This window comes from Sorghum bicolor, chromosome 7, assembly GCF_000003195.3.
Source record: "Sorghum bicolor cultivar BTx623 chromosome 7, Sorghum_bicolor_NCBIv3, whole genome shotgun sequence".
Classification (NCBI taxonomy): domain Eukaryota; kingdom Viridiplantae; phylum Streptophyta; class Magnoliopsida; order Poales; family Poaceae; genus Sorghum; species Sorghum bicolor.
Window position 1 is genome coordinate 13,205,750 of NC_012876.2, and position 16,973 is coordinate 13,222,722.

Sequence of the window (16,973 nt, forward strand, 5' to 3'; positions counted from 1 at the left end):
CTTATAGTTCATGAAGTCCATGAAACTATAAGAGACATATGTAAATTTTATGAACAATGCTACTACCACTTTATAGATAAAGAAACAACCAAAATAAAAGTTGTAGATCTTGATAAGTTCTACAACTTTTATGTTCATAACTTTTTCAACTAAAATCATTTAGTCTTCCAAAATGACATTTGAACTTGTCATTTTTTGAAATTCAAAATTTAAATAGGTAAAGCATAGTCACATAAAAATACGAACAAAATAATAGCCATAAGAACACAATAAATGGATAGATTATGTTTTTATAAATTTTTAGAAAAAAAATTTATCAAATTTGAAGTTAATACGAGAGAGAAAAACTAGTTACAAGTTTTAGACATAGATAAAAAAGAGAAATGAGAGTTTTTCAAGAATATCAAAATTTAATTTCATATTTTAAAATAGTAAATGATTTCAAATCAAAAAGTTATAAACATCAAAGTTTCCTAACTTTTTGAGATCTACAACTTTTATGTTGGTTATTTCTTCATATGAAGTCTTTTGAAAAAATTCAAATTTTAGTGCTTAATTTTTTATTATTGGGCATCTATTTGTAGCGCGGTTCCTACAAATCCGTTTTTTAGAGGTGGCTGGATATTAAAAACATATAAAATTTTTTTGTTAAACATATAAAAAATTTGGTCCTGCACAGGATCAAACTCAAGACCCAGCCATTAAACTGTTTGGAATTTACCATTGAAATAACCCGTTTTCAGCAATGGGTGTGTAGTATTTTATATATACGAACTTTGGAGTTTGGATCCAGCAATGACCGTTTTCTGGCGGGTGCGCATGTGCGCTGTGAACTGAGCCGGATCGAGGTTTGGTTGGCTCGGCGGTTTACTCTCAAGAGTCCATCTATATATATATATAAACATTCAACTGCATCACACAGGCACAAGTCGATGGTTGTCCTAGTGGTTTGTTTGGTAACTTTGGTCGCTTTGGTGGTAGGTTCGATCCCCAAGTTTGCCTCATTTTTTAAGTTATATAGATAGGATTTTTTGGTTTTAAACACTCCAATCGACACCGACGAGGTCCCAGTTGGAACCTCACTTGCCACAATTTTTTTTGTTTTTAACCAATCTTTTTATGCTGCAGTCCTTGCCACATTTTTTGTTTTTAACCAATCTTTTATGCTGCAGTCCCTAGCAGGTGACGTGGATTGGGAGAGTAGCCACCATAGGATAATGAGATATTTTTAAAAGTATAAATGTTTTATATTTTATGACAATCAAATATTGTCATTGATCTATTGTCACAAAACCCATACAAAGTATACTATGATAATGTTTATGACAAAGACAGAGTTTCGTCATAAATAGTTGTCATCATGTGAACGATCGTCATAAATAACCTGTATTTATGACAAATAGATGCTTTGTCATCTGACAGTCGTCGTAGAAGCTCAGATTTTTTGTAGTGCTTCCTCAATGCATTCACGAAGAAAATGATACTTTGTATCAATGTGTTTGCTTCTCCCATGATGCACAGGATTCTTGCTCAGTGCTATTGCAGACATATTATCCATTAGGAGTTTTACCTGCGCCTCGTTAGTCCCCAATAAGTCGCCAATCAGTCTGCTTAGCCAAATCCTGCTGAAGCTGCTGCAACGTATTCTGCCTCACAGGAAGACAAGGTCACTAACTTCTGTTTTTGTGACGCCCAAGTGACAATGTTCCTTCCAAGAAAATAGACAGCACCTGGGGTACTTCTTCTATCCTCTACATCCCCAGCAAAATCACTATCACTGAAACCCAATAGCAATGTTTTCAGTTCATACCCTCTCTGGTATTTGCAGCCAAACCTCACTGTACCCTTTAGATATCTTAGGATACGCTTCACAGCTGTCCAATGCTCTTTACTGGGTGCCTCCATATGCCTGCTGACCACACCTACTGCATATGTCAAATCTGGCCTGGTATTGACCAGATATCTGAGTCTCCCTATGATGCTTCTATAGGCTGTAGGATCTACAATCTCCTCATTCTCCTTCTTGCTTAGCTTGAGTCGGACTTCCATGGGTATTGCACAAGGATTGCAATTTTTCATTCCCACTGATTCTAAAATCTTCATGCCATAAGCTGGCTGACTCAGAGTAATTCCCTCTGCATTCTGCTTTACCTCAATGCCTAGGTAATAGCTCAGAAGACCTAGGTCACTCATCTTGAATTTCTTCATCATCTGTTGCTTGAACAATCTGATATCATTCACATTTGCACCAGAGATAATCAGATCATCCACATAAACCCCAACCAGGAAGAAAGACTTCTCATCTCCTCTTCTGTAGACAGCATATTCATGTTTGCTCTTCTGAAAACCAAGTCCAAGTAGCTCTTTATCAAGTTTAGCATTCCAGGCCCTAGGTGCCTGCTTTAGACCATAGAGTGCTTTGTTTAGTTTCAGTACCTTTCCTGCATTGCCCAGACTGAAACCAGGGGGCTGCTGGACATAGACAGTTTCAGACAAGTCTCCATTCAAGAATGCCGACTTGACATCCATATGGTGTACCTCCCATCCACTTTGAGCAGCTAAAGCGAAGAGAACCCTTACTGTTTCAATTCTGGCAACTGGTGCAAACACCTCATCATAATCAACTCCATGTCTCTGTGCATAGCCCTTTGCCACTAACCGAGCTTTATGCTTGACAATCCTTCCACTTGGATCCTTCTTCACTTTGAAGACCCATTTCAAGCCGATTGCTTTCTGTTTTGGTGGTAAGTCAGTAACCACCTAGGTCTTGTTTTCCTCAATTGACTGCATCTCTGCCTCCATTGCCCTTTTCCAGCAATCTTCTGACAAAGCCTGTTCTACAGACGCAGGCTCATCATACGCAGTCAGACAGACTCCATTTTACTCGAATCCTTGCATCTCTTCTGTTTGATCAAAGAGATCAGACAAGGTCCTGTACCTCCTTGGAGCTTCATCGGTGCCTTCAGATGCACCAGATGGTGGTGACACCCACTGGAAATGTGGTGTGGTGGGGCCACCGAGTTCCTATGGGGAGCCACCATTACCACCCCCCTCGGATGGAATTGGAACTGCAGGAGTTGCTGGTGTCGCTGGCTCATTTGCAGGATCAACCACTGTTGTCGGATGATGAACAGTGCCAATCTCAGCTCCATCAGCGTATTCCACCGTGAACTGCGGCGCCAGATCGCCAGAGTCTTCAGGATCTGTTCTCCTGCCATTCTCCCCCCAATTCCAGCCACGTGTCTCATCAAATTGCACATCTCTTGAGATAATCAATTTATCACGTACAGGATCATATATCCTGTATCCCTTGGTCCCGGGTTCATAACCTAGGAACACCCCTGGTGTCGATTGGTCTGAAAGCTTTGTGACCCCTGGCCCTATCCGCTTTGCATAAGCAAGACATCCAAATGTACGTAGGTGTCGAACACTTGGTTTTCTTCCATACCAGGCTTCAAACGGGGTCTGACCATTTAGGCTTTTCGTAGGTGACCGATTCAGAAGATACACTGCGGTTTTGACTGCTTCACCCCAAAACCTCCCAGGCACGTTCATACATTTCAGTAAACACCGTGCTGTTTCAACCACGGATTGATTCCGTCTTTCAATGACTCCATTCTGTTGAGGTGTATAGGCAGTGGTGGTGTTGCGTCGAATTCCATTTTCTTCACAGTACACAGTAAAAGCACGTGAGTTGAATTCACCTCCGCGTTCTGTTCTGAATGCTTTCAGTCTGCAGCGTGAATCAACCTCGGCTGCCACCTTGAACTTCTTGAAATAGTTCAGTGCCTCATCCTTTGTTGATAGCAGTTCCAACCACATGAATCTGCTGTGATCATCGACATGCAATACGAAATAGGACTTCCCACCCGGCGTCGGTGGTGTAATCTGTCCGCACAAGTCATCATGGACTAACTCCAGCCCATTGCTTGCCCGATAAGTGGAAGCTCTGGGGAACGGTGCTCTGTGATGTTTTCCCAAAGCACAACCATCACAGACCTGCTCCGCTTTCTTGATCATTGGCATCCCTTCCACCATTTGTTTGGCACCCAAGTCACGCAATGATCTAAAGTTCAGATGACCATAGCGTGCGTGCCAAAGCCAGGACTGTTCATCCATCTTTGTCAGTAAACAGACAGGAGAGGTTAGATTCACTTTTATCATGTATAGTCTATTTTTCCTCTCTGCTCGAATCAGCACCCCAAGCTTCTCTGGATCTGTCTGCCTTCTGTCGAATATAGTCATAATGCCGTGATTTATTTCAATACGGCATCCTCCTTCCTCTAACTGACCAAGACTGACAACATTGCATTTAAGGGATGGAATATAGTATACCTCCATGAGAATTCTAAGATCCTCATTCTTTCCGGTGATGGCTACTGTAACATCCCAGATTTTTACGTAAACCAAAAATACGAGCTTTCTAAAATTTTTCCTGTAATCGTGTGAACCATATAGTTTTTAGGTCAAACTCGATCCTAACCCGCTAACAAATCGTGGCATACATGTAGATTTGTTTGTAGGCGAGTGCTTTTGTTCGTGAGTCGATTTGGAGTTGAGTCCTAATTAGGGTTTGGAGTGCACAAATCCGTAGCAAGTCTTTCTGAATCTCTGTTGAGCCTATCTCAAAGGCGAAGCGAATCCCTTCTCAACCTTTTCTTGTTGATCTCATCACTAAATCTCCTCCGCAAAATCTATCTTAAATTCATGGTAACTCATCTCAATCTCTTGTTGAGTTCTCTCTCGAATGCCCCTCATTTTTTCCCTTTTTAAATTTCTCTCAAAGCCCTTGAGTTAAATTCGTAAATGGAAAATCCATCTCCTTTCATGGGCCAATTCTTTCCTCCTCTTCCTCCCTCCCTCGGCCCAGCCTGCGCTCCCTTCCCCCCTGTCCGGCCCAACTCGCGCGCGCTAAGGCCCAGTCTGCCCCTTACCCCCCAGCCAGGTCGGCCCACCTCGTTCCCCCTGTCTCCCCTCCGAGGCCCAGCTCTTTCCTTGGCCCATCCAGTGCCGCGCTGGCCCATTCGCTTCTCCCTGCTCTGGCCCAAGTCGTGGCCGGCCCAGCAGCCAGCGCCCCAGCCCCAACCCTAGCAGGGAGCTGGACACCTGAGCCCCAGAGCCGCCGCCGCCGTCGCCCAAGGCAGAGCCGCGCCAGCGCTCGCGCCTGCCACGGCTTCCGTGCGACCCCGCATCCACCGCCGCGTGTCCCGCTGCGGACACGGACGCCGAGGATGGCCGCAGCGTCCCTGGAGCCCTAGCGCCCGCGCTATAAAAGCGGCAGCAGCCGCTCGCCCTTCTTCTACCCGCCGCCGCCGCCATAGCCGACTCGAAGCTCCGCACCCTCACCAAGGGCCTCGACCCCGACCTCGCCCCGCGCACCGGCACCACCGAGCTCGGTCACGCCGTGACGCCGCCGATCGCCCCCACGATGTCGCCCGCAACTGCGTCGCCCGAGCGTCTCGTCCTCGGCACCACCTCGGCACCCGCACCGCGCCCTCGCCGAGCAGCAGCAGAGCCGCGGCCATGGCCTCGCCCTGCCGACGCCGCCAAGCACCACTGCGCCCGCCTCGGCCGTGCCCCTACCTCTGTGTCAAGCTTCATCACCACGCGGGGGTCAGCCGCGGTGCCGTCCTCGCTGCGCAGCGGCCTCGCCCGGCGACGTCGAGCCCGCTGCCCTCGCCACGTCGAGCTTCGACCACGGCCGGCCGCGTGGACGCCACAGCCCGGCCGAGCCTCTGCCTCGCCACCGTGGGAGTCGCCGCGGCCACGACGCCTTCAGCCCCGGCGCCCCTCCGCGTCCACGACGGTGTCGACCGCGAGCCCCCGTGCTGTCATGGAGCTTACCTCGTCGAGCCGACACGCCGTCGACAGAGCCACCGATGCCGCGCGCCGGGCACCAGAGCAAGCCCCTTCGCCGAGCACCCGATGCGCCCCGTCGCCGCGGCCACGCCAGGACATCGCCATGGTCACCGCGTCAGCGCCGGCCGTGGTGATCGCGACCCCGACCACGACGCCGTGCTCATCTTGCCACGGTGACCGCGAACTTCCCTTTTTGCTGGCTGCCGATCACCACTGAACGTGCAGCAGCGGCAGCACCACCCCGCGCGAAGCTCTTCTCTGCCGCCGGTGAGCCACCAGTGCCCAAGTGCCCTCCTTGCTAGCTTTCTGTTTTGCCTCGCTGAAACCGGCCTTTGTGCCGTGTTCTTCACTGTACAGGGATGCTGCACCCATGTCGTGCCACTTGCCGGAGCCGTTGGACTTAACATCGCTGCTGTTGGAGCACCGAACCTCGAGGCGTTGCCGAACCCCAAGACTTCTCTTTCAGATGCACCCCGGCCACCTGCAGCAAGCCGCGACCAAGCTGTAGAAGCCCTCTGCCATCCTCGCCCGCAAGGTCGAACCTTGAACCTAGCCGACATCGTCTCCGACGTTGGCAAAACCCTTGCCCTTCATTTCGATATCATACATGCCATGTATCTTGCTCATGTATGCAGTAAGATCTATCTGCATGACCATTTGTTCATCTATCCATGTCATGCACTTGTTATATGATCTATCTATACTTGTCGATGCATGATTTATCTCTGTCTATTTATGCCTGTGTCGTGCCTTCGCGCCGGACTAATTATTTATTTATCTATCTCTATCATCTCTCGTGCTATGGAAATGTGCTACTCCGAGATATCGTCGTGTTGGTGTTGTAGTTTAGTCATTTGTCAAGTTGTGGTTCTTGCGGGTTGTGTGGTTCTTCTTGCTTCGGACCGAGCCGTCGAGCCGGTTGAGAGAGTGACGTGTTTGAATGTTGTGATCGCGAGTTCGTCTTGCCATGGTCGTAGTGCCAAGCATGTCCCTTCTCTCGTGTTGTCGCTGTTCTTCTTTATTTATTTGCCTGAGGACTGAGCCTTTGAGCCGGTCGCGGAAGTGGTAGTGCGCTTGACCATTTCGATCGTGGGTTCGTCCCGCCGTGATCGCGATGCCGAGCGTAACTCGTTTCCCGAGTTCAGTTGACTCTGTCGCGCTAGGGTCGTTAGCTCTTGTTCTTGTCCCGCAGCCGTGGTCATCGTGGGCTCGATGTCTTTATCGACACGGATCTTACCCGCACACCCGAGACCTATGTGGCCTAGTCTAGTGGGATACGGATTAGGGGACTTGTTAGGTGAAGCTCGTGGCCGCAAGTCCACCTTGCCATGACCATCGGGCTTTACCCCATTTCTCGAGTGTTTATCCTAACCACCTCGTATGCTTGTACCATCCTGACTAGAGCATTCCCTCGGACCTAGTGGTGACAACCGCATCGCTACGGGCCTTAGGAATAGCCTCGTGCCGATTTAGTCGCACAGTCATGGTGCCCTACGAGTAGGTTTGGATCGTGGGGTCGTATCTCTTTTATCCAACCGTCGTTCGTTCCATGATGAGTTGGTCGAAAGGGTAGAACTCCATTCTTCTTCTTACTTAATCTTAATCATCATCAGCATGGATTGAGACTCGTTTTGCTTGTTTGTTGTTTTGTTTCCAATCCCGCGATTCCCGCTGTTGCTATGGCGAGTGGATCAAAGGGAGATGAATCCCGTGTCCTTTCCCGTCTTTTTGGTTCTTCGTGTTTAAAACTCTTGTACGCTTGTACCTATTCGACCGTAGCATTTCTTGGTTCTCGTGGTGACAACCGCACCGCTAAGAACCCTGGTGATGTCTTAGTGCATTTAGTGCACCTAGGTTGTGGTACCCTACAAGTAGTTTGAGCACTCGTGTTCTTGTGTGTCACTCTTTCAGATTCCCCGTCTCTTACCATGGCGAGTGGATTGGAAGGAGTAGACCACTTTCCCTTTTCTTCTCTCTTTGTTCCACCCTCTCTTGGCTTCCGCCAACTACAATGGCGTATAGATTGAGAGAGACCGGAACTTCTCGTGCTCATAGTCTTTTCGATTCTTGTCGACCTCTATGACACTTGGATCGAAAGACCGTAAGCTGTGGTGTTTGCTTAGAATGAGTTAGAGTCTAAACCATTTATTGAAGCCGTACAGGTTGACTCAGTTGACCCGGGAAGTACTGGCTAAGCTAGGACTCTGACTCGTACTTAGTGAACAGCCAGTCTTGTTTCTTTAGCCCAGGGACCGGACATCCGTCGAGAGGGCCAAGCTGTTTTCCTTTCGTTGCTCTTTTAGTGTAGTTGTTCCTCAGTGTTCTGTCGTCTCTTTTCGCAGTCCTTCTAGGTCTAGTGGTTTGATTGTTTCGCCTTGTTTGTCGCTTTCGAGGTAGATGCTTCAGTTAGCGTTGATCGGATCAGGACCCGTTGGAGGGAGGACATGCGGAAAGGAGGATCTTGGATGAGTACAACTACAAGTGAACTGAGGATCTTGGAGATAACATTCAACAGGTGCCACGTCCCACCCAACCTCGTAGAATCCTATTAGACATGCAATATGTAGATGCTAGTGCTTTACTTTTATGCAATTGAACTGAGATAGGTTGCATGGTAGAAATGCTTGTGAGCCATTGCCTTGTTGCAACCTATAAACTTCGCACACCCGCTGTTAGGGTAGATGCTTGCACACTACTTGCTACTGCTTCTACTACGCATTATATCTGTGATGTGATGCAATGTGGAAGATTGGATGTGAGTGGATAAGGCACGTGGTGCCAATAAATGGATAATGAGATGGTAATGGATTTGGGGAGATCTTGGCGTGTGTCTTGGGTGTGTGGTGAGGGTCGAGTCGACCGAGCAGGATCTACGACGAGTCTTGGGACAAGTCTTGCCGGGGGACGCTACCTGGGCGTTCTCCACGAGAGTTACCTGTGGCGGGTACATGTGACAGGGAGAGGTCCCGGAGTGGAGTGTCTTCGTGGGACGAAGCGCCGGGATGGGAGCTGCTGTTTAGCACGGGGTAGCCGGATGTCCCGTCGAGCGGGGCATCAGTTGGCCCCTCGTGAAGATATCCTGTTTGGTCACCCTAAGGACTGATATGTTCTGTGGACCGGGTCTTAGGAAGCCTTACACGCCACTCGCCTTAGCCATGGAACGGGACGGATGTACGACCAGCTAGTGCGGTGCCACTACTACTAGGTTGATAGCAGATAGTGTAGGGAGGTACGGGCATGAGGACCTACACCCTCCTAAGACAGCGTAGTGACCTTGGGGGCCCGGTACTACGCCTCACAGTCTCAGCATGCCGGTGGTACTCCGGTATGGCCCCAGTTCTGAGTGGTAGGGTGGCATCGTATTTAGTTGGGAGGCAGCTCGGAATCAGCCTAGACGGGGGCCACCGTCGATGATGGTGATCTTGTGGTTAGTGTAAACCTCTGCAGAGTTTTGGTTGATCGATCGATACATATGCCGATTCGTCGGCTATGGACCTTTCCTAAGTACAGCTTCACTTGACTAGAGAGAGGAGTCCTTTCTACCTTCCCCTGGGTTTGTGTTGGATCCGGCGTTGGCCGTTGAGGCAAAGCACGAGCGGGAGTCGTACTTGCCGCCTAGAGAGTGAGAGTGTGGTGAGATGTGTGTGATGGGATGGATGGATGGATGTGTGGATGAGATGGATTAAACTTGATGAATTATTATTATTAAATATTGATGAACTTGTATAGGAAAGACTACAGCCATATGTATAGGCCTCTTGATCTACCCTTTGCATTCCACTTACCACAAAGCTTACGCAAAAGCATAGGGTGGGAGCCAGTGGCCAGTACAAATCGTACTGAACATTGTTTAGCAGGTTTTGAACGTGGTCCATGACGATGACTACGGAGAGTAGAAGGATTAGGTGGTCTCGTTCCTGCACTCAAGTTTGGTTCGGAGATGGAGGCTACGCCTGCTGATAAACTACGCCGACTCTGATGATTGCCCGTGAAGGAGGAGCCTTCACCGCTGACGCGCTACATCAACTCTGATATAGACCCGTGTGTGTTTCCGCTAGAAAAACGATATAATAGGCTTGTTGACTGAGAGTTGTAAAGTAAATGTGTTGTAATCTTGTTTTTCACGATGTATGACTATGATAACAGCTGATATATGATAATGTGATGGCTCAATTTTTGAATTATCACATTATAATTCGAATCTGTGGATTTTCCCCTTTGTGGAAAAATCTAGGTCGTTTCAGTTGGTATCAGAGCCATACTTGACCCTAGGACGAGACCTTTAGCACCAAACACTAGTTAAGAAGCCAAACATCCTATCTTTTGTAGAGTTATAGACACTAACACTTGTTTTCCCCCTCTGCCTTGAATTCTGCTGCTAACTGACCTCCCTGTTTCATAAAGTTGACCGTTGGAAACTTTTCCCATACATGCCCACGCTAGATCGGTAGTCGTGTGAGACTTTGAAGGTCTGTGAGTCACCTCAAGTCAACACTATGCATTAGGAGTTGTAATGCTGTTTGAGTGCTTGGATCTTATGTTGTTGTGTTTCTTCGGCTTCTTGTTGTCTGAGTGTAAGTCATAGAACTTGTTTTATGCGAGAAAGACTCTGGATCCCGTCCAACCTAGTCGGCTAAACCCAAGACCGTCCCGAGACTAGATAGGTGGCCCTGGCTAACAGAGCTGAAAAAGGGTGTAAAGCTGATGCATCATGTCTTTCCCATCTATTTCAAAACTGTTTTGGCTTCCAACTAAACCTATCTTCAAAATTTTCTCTCCTTTTTGGTTAAAATGTCCCCTCTTTAACAAAAACATCTCTATTTCAAATAGATAAGTGTTTCAAAACTCTCTCAAGGTCTTCCTTTTTCGAAAAGAAGGCAACTCAAACTCCATTCTCAACTCAATGTTATTCAAAAGCTATTTATGAACTGATTTAAAAATAAGTTATCTTTCAAAAAGTGTTACCAACCATCTTCTGAAAAACAAAAGTCTTGCTTTTTCATCAACAATGTGGTTTTCAAACCAAAGATCTTTGGCTCAGTTTTGTTTTAAAGGCCTTTGATTTTATCTCGAGAGCCAAATTCCCTTCAAAAATCAACCTTGTATTACAAAATGAGAGATTTGTAACTGATTTGTTAAACAAAAACCATTGTGAAAGGATTTTGTTTTGCAACCTTCAAAAAAAAATAGCAAAAAAAAAGAGAAATGATTTCTAACCATTTTCAAAACTAGATTGTTTAATTCAAATAAAAGAGAGCAACACCTCATTTAGAAAACTAAAAGAGTTTCAAAGTCTCTTGATTTGAAATCTTTTACAAAAAAAAATCTCTTAAAAAAAATAAAATAAATATATACATATATATATAATATAAATAATAATAATGACAAAATAAATAAATTTGGTTTTCAAAATTTGCGTTGATTTCAACCCTTTTCAAAAGCTCTTTTCAGTTTGAGCTATCTTAAAAAAAAACTTTGACTTTGTAAAACCGCTTTCACTCCATTTATGAAACGTGATTTTCCAAAAAACATTCCTTTCAAAAGCTTTTTGCAAAAAGTGATGCATGAAAAACAGCTGGTGAAAGCCAACAACCCTAGCTATGTTTCAGCCTGCCAAGCACCCTTTGAGAGCCAGATGTTCATCAACCTGGTGCGATTCTTGGATACCCATCGCCTTGTTGTAAAAATTTGGATACCCAACACCAGCGAGTGAGCCTTGGATACACTTGGAACATGACTCACTCCTGTTTTGGAAAAAGTTTGTGGAGCGATCATACTGAAAGTGAAACAACTTAGAAGTAAGAGGAACTTCGAGAATAGCACCCTTGCTTCTTCATCGACCGAGCAACGCCTAAATCTCGGGGACGAGATTCCTGTAAGGTGGGTGGACTGTAACATCCCAGATTTTTACGTAAACCAAAAATACGAGCTTTCTAAAATTTTTCCTGTAATCGTGTGAACCATATAGTTTTTAGGTCAAACTCGATCCTAACCCGCTAACAAATCGTGGCATACATGTAGATTTGTTTGTAGGCGAGTGCTTTTGTTCGTGAGTCGATTTGGAGTTGAGTCCTAATTAGGGTTTGGAGTGCACAAATCCGTAGCAAGTCTTTCTGAATCTCTGTTGAGCCTATCTCAAAGGCGAAGCGAATCCCTTCTCAACCTTTTCTTGTTGATCTCATCACTAAATCTCCTCCGCAAAATCTATCTTAAATTCATGGTAACTCATCTCAATCTCTTGTTGAGTCCTCTCTCGAATGCCCCTCATTTTTTCCCTTTTTAAATTTCTCTCAAAGCCCTTGAGTCAAATTCGTAAATGGAAAATCCATCTCCTTTCATGGGCCAATTCTTTCCTCCTCTTCCTCCCTCCCTCGGCCCAGCCTGGGCTCCCTTCCCCCCTGTCCGGCCCAACTCGCGCGCGCCAAGGCCCAGTCTGCCCCTTACCCCCCAGCCAGGTCGGCCCACCTCGTTCCCCCTGTCTCCCCTCCGAGGCCCAGCTCTTTCCTTGGCCCATCCAGTGCCGCGCTGGCCCATTCGCTTCTCCCTGCTCTGGCCCAAGTCGTGGCCGGCCCAGCAGCCAGCGCCCCAGCCCCAACCCTAGCAGGGAGCTGGACACCTGAGCCCCAGAGCCGCCGCCGCCGTCGCCCAAGGCAGAGCCGCGCCAGCGCTCGCGCCTGCCACGGCTTCCGTGCGACCCCGCATCCACCGCCGCGTGTCCCGCTGCGGACACGGACGCCGAGGATGGCCGCAACGTCCCTAGAGCCCTAGCGCCCGCGCTATAAAAGCAGCAGCAGCCGCTCGCCCTTCTTCTACCCGCCGCCGCCGCCATAGCCGACTCGAAGCTCCACACCCTCACCAAGCGCCTCGACCCCGACCTCGCCCCGCGCACCTGCACCACCGAGCTCGGTCACGTCGTGACGCCGTCGATCGCCACCACGATGTCGCCCGCAACTGCGTCGCCCGAGCGTCTCGTCCTCGGCACCACCTCGGCACCCGCACCGCGCCCTCGCCGAGCAGCAGCAGAGCCGCGGCCATGGCCTCGCCCTGCCGACGCCGCCAAGCACCACTGCGCCCGCCTCGGCCGTGCCCCTACCTCTGTGTCAAGCTTCATCACCACGCGGGGGTCAGCCGCGGTGCCGTCCTCGCTGCGCAGCAGCCTCGCCCGGCGACGTCGAGCCCGCTGCCCTCGCCGCGTCGAGCTTCGACCACGGCCGGCCGCGTGGACGCCACAGCCCGGCCGAGCCTCTGCCTCGCCACCGTGGGAGTCGCCGCGGCCACGACGCCTTCAGCCTCGGCGCCCCTCCGCGTCCACGACGGTGTCGACCGCGAGCCCCCGTGCTGTCATGGAGCTTACCTCGTCGAGCCGACACGCCGTCGACAGAGCCACCGATGCCGCGCGCCGGGCACCAGAGCAAGCCCCTTCGCCGAGCACCCGATGCGCCCTGTCGCCGCGGCCACGCCAGGACGTCGCCATGGTCACCGCGTCAGCGCCGGCCGTGGTGATCGCGACCCCGACCACGACGCCGTGCTCATCTTGCCACGGTGACCGCGAACTTCCCTTTTTGCTGGCTGCCGATCACCACTGAACGTGCAGCAGCGGCAGCACCACCCCGCGCGAAGCTCTTCTCTGCCGCCGGTGAGCCACCAGTGCCCAAGTGCCCTCCTTGCTAGCTTTCTGTTTTGCCTTGCTGAAACCGGCCTTTGTGCCGTGTTCTTCACTGTACAGGGATGCTGCACCCATGTCGTGCCACTTGCCGGAGCCGTTGGACTTAACATCGCTGCTGTTGGAGCACCGAACCTCGAGGCGTTGCCGAACCCCAAGACTTCTCTTTCAGATGCACCCCGGCCACCTGCAGCAAGCCGCGACCAAGCTGTAGAAGCCCTCTGCCATCCTCGCCCGCAAGGTCGAACCTTGAACCTAGCTGACATCGTCTCCGACGTTGGCAAAACCCTTGCCCTTCATTTCGATATCATACATGCCATGTATCTTGCTCATGTATGCATTAAGATCTATCTGCATGACCATTTGTTCATCTATCCATGTCATGCACTTGTTATATGATCTATCTATACTTGTCGATGCATGATTTATCTCTGTCTATTTATGCCTGTGCCGTGCCTTCGCGCCGGACTAATTATTTATTTATCTATCTCTATCTATCTCTCGTGCTATGGAAATGTGCTACTCCGAGATATCGTCGTGTTGGTGTTGTTGTTTAGTCATTTGTCAAGTTGTGGTTCTTGCGGGTTGTGTGGTTCTTGTTGCTTCGGACCGAGCCGTCGAGCCGGTTGAGAGAGTGACGTGTTTGAATGTTGCGATCGCGAGTTCGTCTCGCCATGGTCGTAGTGCCAAGCATGTCCCTTCTCTCGTGTTGTCGCTGTTCTTCTTTATTTATTTGCCTGAGGACTGAGCCTTTGAGCCGGTCGGGGAAGTGGTAGTGCGCTTGACCATTTCGATCGTGGGTTCGTCCCGCCGTGATCGCGATGCCGAGCGTAACTCGTTTCCCGAGTTCAGTTGACTCTGTCGCGCTACGGTCGTTAGCTCTTGTTCTTGTCCCGCAGCCGTGGTCATCGTGGGCTCGATGTCTTTATCGACACGGATCTTACCCACACACCCGAGACCTATGTGGCCTAGTCTAGTGGGATACGAATTAGGGGTCTTGTTAGGTGAAGCTCGTGGCCGCAAGTCCACCTTGCCATGACCATCGGGCTTTACCCCATTTCTCGGGTGTTTATCCTAACCACCTCGTATGCTTGTACCATCCTGACTAGAGCATTCCCTCGGACCTAGTGGTGACAACCGCATCGCTCCGGGCCTTAGGAATAGCCTCGTGCCGATTTAGTCGCACAGTCATGGTGCCCTACGAGTAGGTTTGGATCGTGGGGTCGTATCTCTTTTATCCAACCGTCGTTCGTTCCGTGATGAGTTGGTCGAAAGGGTAGAACTCCATTCTTCTTCTTACTTAATCTTAATCATCATCAGCATGGATTGAGACCCGTTTTGCTTGTTTGTTGTTTTGTTTCCAATCCCGCGATTCCCGCTGTTGCTATGGCGAGTGGATCAAAGGGAGATGAATCCCGTGTCCTTTCCCGTCTTTTTGGTTCTTCGTGTTTAAAACTCTTGTACGCTTGTACCTATTCGACCGTAGCATTTCTTGGTTCTCGTGGTGACAACCGCACCGCTAAGAACCCTGGTGATGTCTTAGTGCATTTAGTGCACCTAGGTTGTGGTACCCTACAAGTAGTTTGAGCACTCGTGTTCTTGTGTGTCACTCTTTCAGATTCCCCGTCTCTTACCATGGCGAGTGGATTGGAAGGAGTAGACCACTTTCCCTTTTCTTCTCTCTTTGTTCCACCCTCTCTTGGCTTCCGCCAACTACAATGGCGTATAGATTGAGAGAGACCGGAACTTCTCGTGCTCATAGTCTTTTCGATTCTTGTCGACCTCTATGACACTTGGATCGAAAGACCGTAAGCTGTGGTGTTTTCTTAGAATGAGTTAGAGTCTAAACCATTTATTGAAGCCGTACAGGTTGACTCAGTTGACCCGGGAAGTACTGGCTAAGCTAGGACTCTGACTCGTACTTAGTGAACAGCCAGTCTTGTTTCTTTAGCCCAGGGACCGGACATCCGTCGAGAGGGCCAAGCTGTTTTCCTTTCGTTGCTCTTTTAGTGTAGTTGTTCCTCAGTGTTCTGTCGTCTCTTTTCGCAGTCCTTCTAGGTCTAGTGGTTTGATTGTTTCGCCTTGTTTGTCGCTTTCGAGGTAGATGCTTCGGTTAGCGTTGATCGGATCAGGACCCGTTGGAGGGAGGACATGCGGAAAGGAGGATCTTGGATGAGTACAACTACAAGTGAACTGAGGATCTTGGAGATAACATTCAACAGGTGCCACGTCCCACCCAACCTCGTAGAATCCTATTAGACATGCAATATGTAGATGCTAGTGCTTTACTTTTATGCAATTGAACTGAGATAGGTTGCATGGTAGAAATGCTTGTGAGCCATTGCCTTGTTGCAACCTATAAACCTCGCACACCCGCTGTTAGGGTAGATGCTTGCACACTACTTGCTACTCCTTCTACTACGCATTATATCTGTGATGTGATGCAATGTGGAAGATTGGATGTGAGTGGATAAGGCACGTGGTGCCAATAAATGGATAATGAGATGGTAATGGATTTGGGGAGATCTTGGCGTGTGTCTTGGGTGTGTGGTGAGGGTCGAGTCGACCGAGCAGGATCTACGACGAGTCTTGGGACAAGTCTTGCCGGGGGACGCTACCTGGACGTTCTCCACGAGAGTTACCTGTGGCGGGTACATGTGACAGGGAGAGGTCCCGGAGTGGAGTGTCTTCGTGGGACGAAGCGCCGGGATGGGAGGTGCTGTTTAGCACGGGGTAGCCGGATGTCCCGTCGAGCGGGGCATCGGTTGGCCCCTCGTGAAGATATCCTGTTTGGTCACCCTAAGGACTGATATGTTCTATGGACCGGGTCTTAGGAAGCCTTACACGCCACTCGCCTTAGCCATGGAACGGGACGGATGTACGACCAGCTAGTGCGGTGCCACTACTACTAGGTTGATAGCAGATAGTGTAGGGAGGTACGGGCATGAGGACCCACACCCTCCTAAGACAGCGTAGTGACCTTGGGGGCCCGGTACTACGCCTCACAGTCTCAGCATGCCGGTGGTACTCCGGTATGGCCCCAGTTCTGAGTGGTAGGGTGGCATCGTATTTAGTTGGGAGGCAGCTCGGAATCAGCCTAGACGGGGGCCACCGTCGATGATGGTGATCTTGTGGTTAGTGTAAACCTCTGCAGAGTTTTGGTTGATCGATCGATACATATGCCGATTCGTCGGCTATGGACCTTTCCTAAGTACAGCTTCACTTGACTAGAGAGAGGAGTCCTTTCTACCTTCCCCTGGGTTTGTGTTGGATCCGGCGTTGGCCGTTGAGGCAAAGCACGAGCGGGAGTCGTACTTGCCGCCTAGAGAGTGAGAGTGTGGTGAGATGTGTGTGATGGGATGGATGGATGGATGTGTGGATGAGATGGATTAAACTTGATGAATTATTATTATTAAATATTGATGAACTTGCATAGGAAAGACTACAGCCA

The 16,973-nt window shown here is 49.2% G+C and overlaps 2 protein-coding genes across 2 annotated transcripts; both read left to right on the forward strand.

The window, feature by feature from the left end:
• On the forward strand, positions 5,388 to 6,501 carry LOC110437113. The gene is made up of 2 exons (XM_021465366.1): positions 5,388 to 6,126; positions 6,217 to 6,501. The coding sequence occupies exon 1, from the start codon at positions 5,524 to 5,526 to the stop codon at positions 6,034 to 6,036; it is 513 nt and encodes a 170-aa protein (XP_021321041.1). The 5' UTR covers positions 5,388 to 5,523; the 3' UTR covers positions 6,037 to 6,126; positions 6,217 to 6,501.
• LOC110437131 lies at positions 12,690 to 13,916 on the forward strand. The gene is made up of 2 exons (XM_021465424.1): positions 12,690 to 13,495; positions 13,586 to 13,916. Exon 1 carries the CDS (start codon positions 12,893 to 12,895, stop codon positions 13,403 to 13,405), a length of 513 nt encoding a protein of 170 aa, XP_021321099.1. The 5' UTR covers positions 12,690 to 12,892; the 3' UTR covers positions 13,406 to 13,495; positions 13,586 to 13,916.